This window comes from Clupea harengus, chromosome 2, assembly GCF_900700415.2.
Source record: "Clupea harengus chromosome 2, Ch_v2.0.2, whole genome shotgun sequence".
NCBI lineage: Eukaryota > Metazoa > Chordata > Actinopteri > Clupeiformes > Clupeidae > Clupea > Clupea harengus.
The window spans coordinates 12,657,284-12,663,124 of record NC_045153.1 but is presented as its reverse complement, the minus strand read 5'-3'; the positions used below and the strand labels follow the sequence as shown (position 1 = coordinate 12,663,124).

At 41.2% G+C, this 5,841-nt stretch overlaps 1 protein-coding gene across 1 annotated transcript; it reads right to left on the bottom strand.

Moving 5' to 3' along the window:
* Positions 1-510: 510 nt before the first annotated feature.
* Positions 511-1,371, bottom strand: LOC116224100 (protein mono-ADP-ribosyltransferase PARP4-like). The gene is made up of 2 exons (XM_031582861.1): positions 1,246-1,371; positions 511-787 (listed from the first exon to the last, which is right to left on the bottom strand). Exons 1-2 carry the CDS (start codon positions 1,369-1,371, stop codon positions 539-541), a joined length of 375 nt encoding a protein of 124 aa, XP_031438721.1. The 3' UTR covers positions 511-538.
* Between the last annotated feature and the right edge of the window lie 4,470 nt (positions 1,372-5,841).

Genomic DNA, 5,841 nt, shown 5'->3' with positions numbered 1-5,841 from the left:
GAGAAGAGTGAGATACATTACTGGTTGTTGTTTTATATTAATATCTTTATGTTTATCTTTATAATATGTTATTATATGACTTTTCTTTCCTGGTACTGCAAGCTGCCATCCCACAGCAACTGCATTCATTGTAGCCAGGAAATATTCCAATGGATTCAGATTGGGTGCAGTTATGGAGTTGAGCCAAACTATTTTTGATTAGTTTAAAGCTCAAGTCATGAACAAGGCAAAAGAGAGCCAGTTAACCTTGTAAATAAGCATACTTCACACCCAGAACCAGAGATGAACCATAAGATCTTTCCTCTTGGTAAAGGCCTTTGTGATTTTCTGCCTTGTCTCTATGACCTGATCTACATGATTTCTATAAAATGGAATTGAAATGTGGTCAAGCTGCCCTAGTTTTATGTTAACCACATCCCCCCAGGCCGCTTACTGGCAATACGAATTCCCCCTAAACAAATAATAATGCGCTTTTAGAAAACAATTCCAGAACACTGTGCACTGCAAAGAGCGTTTAAGAGCGAAGTGCGATGCCTGGCTATGGCATACAGCACGCACTGCAAAGAGAGTTTAAGCCTGACTGTGGCATACCTGGTTGGATGGAGGGTGCTGGGTAGGGTGTGGGGGTCACTGAGACCAGGACATGCTCTACGGCAGGTAGGAGGGCCTTCTTCTCCAGGCAGGCATGCACGTACCCCAGGCCCACCACAGGGACCTGGTGCTTCTGAGCACTCTGCTGCCGGTTGCTGCTCAGATTCCCCAGGCTGCTCACCACTATGAAACTACACTGTAAGGTAAGAGATAGGAGAGAGAGACAGATGTGCAGACAGACAGGGAACTTACAGACAGATAGAGAAGACATTCACTTCTTTGATAGTTAGAAGACTTTACACTGTTTAAATTGTCAAAACAACAACAGAAGTATAACATACAACAGGTGGTTGAAGTCTGTATTAGACATATTATTTCCAGTAATGACAATGCTCATTACTAATAACTGTCATGGCAAGAAGTTTTGATAACATAACAGCGTGCTTCATTGGCTGATTTGGCATCCCACACATGAGAAGTTTCACAACAATTACTAATCATGATGAAGAAGACAGTATGCCTGTATGGCACAAGCCATGACATAGGTCCTGCTTGTTTACATCCAGGTTATGGATATGTTTATGTCCACGTTATGACGGGGGTTAACACGTTACACCGCCGTTTTGTTTGTATGGCCACAGAAAGACAACGGACCTGCTTGTTGACCACATAGGACAGGCTGCCCCCGTTGTCTGTAACGGCCAAACGGACTTTCTGCTTCTCCTTGAAAGGCAAATTCTTCAGTTCTAAAACCACGACGCAGTTCGTGAAAAAAGCCATTGTTCTGTACAGAAATAGTCACAATCACAGTCAGATTCAGAAGAAAGAGATACGATCAAATGAAAGAACACGGTGTCTTTACTAATCGTATCACTCAAGAGTACAGGAGTAAGTAAGATGTGTAAACATTCAGCAATATAACGTCAGACAAACTAGCCTAACTCATAACCGAGTTCGCCCATTTCATGCACACCATAAATAGGCTAATTGCACGTACTATGCTGTCAGTCGATTCAACAACATAACGTTTTATATAAATAAGAATGTCTTTACCAGAAGAATAGAATAGCCCAACTTCTTCAAACCAGGTGGCCAGCTTTAAATCCGTGAGAAACCTATGCAATTTGACAGGTAAGAGCCCAGCTTCCTGGTCTTGTTGCGGTAAAGACACTCCCCCTATGATTCCGTGAAGTCACAACAATACCCTACTGCACTCTAGTGGTTACATAAGGAGGCTCATCTAAAATGACACCGGCTGAGCCTCCGTCGACTTGTTGAATATTTTCATACTTTCTTGTCTTGATAAAATAGGTATCATATTACATGTTTGAATTTTTGAACAATAATTAAGGCATATTTTTGTGAAACGTGGTGTTCAGGGAACATCATACAGTACATACATGGGCCCATGGTGTTCAGGTGAGACCATGTGTGAAATAAAAATGAACAAGAACATGCCCCCAGTAATCATCTCTGGACTTTAAAGCATGGTATCTTACTAGGCAAAGTGAACTTGAACCATAGCCATAGTTTGGTCCTGATTGGTGCTCCTCCAGCAGGTCTGTGGGACTTGCTATGCCTTCCTGCCCTCGTTGGTCAGTAAAGCGACTGCTTTGCGCTGATGTGGCTCCTTCATCTTGACTATTCACTCGACTTGTGCATTAACTTTCACACATTCATTTAATTCAATTCAATTTTATTTAAATAGCGATATAGCGCCATAACCATACAATTGTCTCAAGGCGCTTTACAGAGCCCAGAGCCTGGACCCCCTTAGAGCAAGTGCAATGGCAACATGCGCAAATTCATATCTTGATACAATATGTGACTAAGGAGCTAAAACAGAGACTTTAAGTTTGGCATTGAAAAAAAACTAATAAATAAATTAACTGAAAAACAGAACATTGGCATTAATACATAAGTATAAAAATTAACTTTGGGGACTGAAAAGATGTTTGATATGTTTTTGTTTATTCTGATGTGCTTTTTCAATGACAATCTTTTCTTCCTTTTTTTGTTTTGGCGTAGAAGGGAAGGAGTTTGATGGGAGGGGCAAGAAATACATGTTTTGCATAGATCCAGTGGGCAAAGGTGGGTGAACTTTGTACTTTTTAATAGGGCAACGGCCACTGGCATGGATTGACAGGCGTAGACGCCAAAGTTTAGAACATGGTTATATCTCTTGAGCGTCAGGTCCATAGAAATGACTTGTCTTTCAATTGAGTCCCTGTATTTTTATCGTCTTCAACGATTTTAGTCAACTTCTACGGCACTGTCGGTTAAAAGATAAAAAAAGATAACTAGGTATCATAATAAAGATGATGACTTCATGGAATAGTTATATCGATGTAGCCATTATAAATGTAAAGTGCACTGAAACACTGTTTAAACCAGGGACGTGGACAGGAATTTTAAAGGGCCATTGCTCTGACCTGAAAAAAGCCGGACTGTATGAAGAACAGGGTCTTTATTAGTTAGTAATAAATAAAACACTCAAATAAAGCAATTCATTTGAGCATGGCATCATTCTGTGGAGAATAGACGCCAAGCTGACGTGGGCCCCCCCCGATTCCCATTTCCTCCTGGGTCCTTCCTTTTGTATGGCAGTCAAGGCCAAGGTAGGAAGAGCACTGCTCTAGTGGTTCATATGGTAACTCTTTTAAAGTGTCTGAAGAAATGTTTTTATATTCAAATGTCTATTTTTCTAATTATTAAAGGGATGATATATTTATACTGTATCAGGGAAAATGTGCAATATCTGTCAATGTTAAAAACAATCTTTCTTTTGTAGATCACAGCAGCAATTGATCACAGGTGATAGTCTGGCCACTTTTCCTCTGTTAATTTCTTTCATTTAGTTCTTTGTGTATCGACTGTGATTTAGCTGAAGCCACGTGTCTCGTTGTTACTTGTATATTTTTCTTATTGTCACCCATTTTCTGTGGCCTGGGTGCCTAACTCAGGGTGAGTTGCACAACGTTTTGCACTTTGCAGTATTACACTAGTGTGTGCATGAGTGTGCTATTAGTTCTCACGTATGGCTGAATATTGGTCAGAGAGACTCTAGCAGTGTTACTGTAGTTACTCTGGGTTGGCCCCCTGGGCTTATGTTATGTGTTTTGCTTTCTTTTTTTGTTTATGTCTGATGTATGTATTGTCATCGTGTTTTGTTACCCCTGCCAAGTACAAACAAAAGACCTGTATTGAAATACATTATTTATTGCTTATAACATCCTCGGTTTGAATCCATTTAATTGGGTAATAAACAAAGTACTGGGTAGCTACTACCTTAGCAGCTAGCCTCCAGTTGTTAAGGTGTTGTAGCAGTTGGCCTGGGGACTAGCCCATGGCCACATTTGCCTGACATTTTGACACACATACAGACATGTATGTGTGTTGGAAATCCCCACACAAATAAAGACCTACTGTCACGGTCCGTCTACGGTGCAGGACCCAAATGCACACACACGATATTACAGAACTTAAAAGGTTTTAATCAGAACTTAGAAGTCAGGCAAGACTCAAGACAAGGCGCAAACCGTACAGCACATGGACGTGGAGGTGGAGTAGCTATAATTTCCCTCGCTAACCTATGTATTTCCCCAAGACCTAAATTAAAAATTTGCATAATTTGAAGTCCTCGTACTTCATCTTATGCATCCAAACTCAAAAGCCACTCACCCGGTCACTCTTGTGACACTATATAGACCACCAGGCCCCTACACTGAATATTTATCCGAATGTTCCGACTTCCTATCCGCCCTGGTTGTAAACTCTGATAAAATCCTCATAGTGGGAGATTTTAATATCCACATGGATAATGAAAATAATAGCCTTACAATCGCATTCCAATCACTAATGGATAGAGAACCCGGGTTCTCCCAACATCAACTACTCACTACCATAATCACACCATTGACCTTGTATTAACACATGGCCTAGAAATTGACCGCCCTATAGTTCTACCCCAAAATACTGCCTTTTAAGATCACCACCTAATTACATTCAACATGAAATTTGAACTCTGTCCAACAACGGAATTAATCCACTTCTACAGCCGTTGTCTATCCGACAGGACTACAGCAGAATTCATATCAAAACTACCAGTCACTCTTGCCACAGCTCCTACCATTGGCAAAGTCAGGGGCGTAACTATAGGGGGTGCAGCAGGTGTGGCTGCACCTGGGCCCGTGGGGTGTCGGGGCCCGTAGCCGGCCCCAAAGAAACGCGTCGCTCGCCGGGCCCCCCCTTTCCAAGTACAGCTACAGGTATCGCTCGACGGGCCCAACCTTAGTATAGCGTCAAATTTTCTCGTATATGCTTATGTTCAAATATGCGCTGATCTTAGCAAGGTGGTAGTGTAAAATGCTATATATACACACTTGAAAAGGCAAACTTATCTCATTCATGGTTGTTATTACTTTTTGGGGAAAAGTAGCAATTTATAACAAAATCATATGCTTATCCTACATACACTATAGAAACTATCAGAAAAGTTCTTATTTTCTTTGGTATTTTTGTGATTAGCAATGATGATTGCTGGGTAATATGTATGTTGTTGTCCAATGTCAAGTCTCTATTTGATCATGTCGCGAGTCGCGAGCCCACGGAGTCAGCAGGGATCAGCATCACTGCTTCTGTCCTCAGTGGTGTGTCAGCAACCATGCAACAGGTAACTTACGGCTATTGTGATAGATATACATTTCAAGACAAGTTATAGCCTACATACATTATGGTAGGGCAGGATTACTAGGCTACAAGTTGGGTAAATAGTGGTCGCTATTATTATTACTTTCTAACTATTTTTACGGCAAGAAATGTTCCTGCTGAGAGTCAAACAAGACTTAGTTCATTGTGTATACACACATTGCTTCTGAAATAAGTAAGATTGATTAATTAAACACTATTTATATCGATGACAAACACCTTTGATTATCAGGTTTTTTAGACGCTGTTGTGGAAGTAGGGAATGCTACGATTTTTTATTTTTTTTGCGTTCACTAGGGGGGCCCGTCATAATATCTTGCCCGTCGTTACTACGTTACGCCACTGGGCGTATGCACCCCCCCACCTCATATCGACCTACTAAAGGATGGCGTCATACATGCGCTCCACTTAACCCTTGACGCCATAGACATAGTTGACGCTGTTGCGCCCAGTGGCGGCTCCTGAAGAAATTCTCAGGGGGGGCAATTTTTTTGATAATGATTAAGGCAACCCATTCAGTAGGTACATTAAGGTACCTGATTA

Excerpts from the sequence above, each read along its gene's own strand:
- LOC116224100 (XM_031582861.1), bottom strand. The coding sequence starts at position 1,371 with ATGGCTTTTTTCACGAACTGCGTCGTGGTTTTAGAACTGAAGAATTTG. Across the intron at positions 788-1,245 it reads CCTATGTGGTCAACAAGCAG|TGTAGTTTCATAGTGGTGAG; the intron begins GTCCGTTGTCTT and ends CTTACCTTACAG.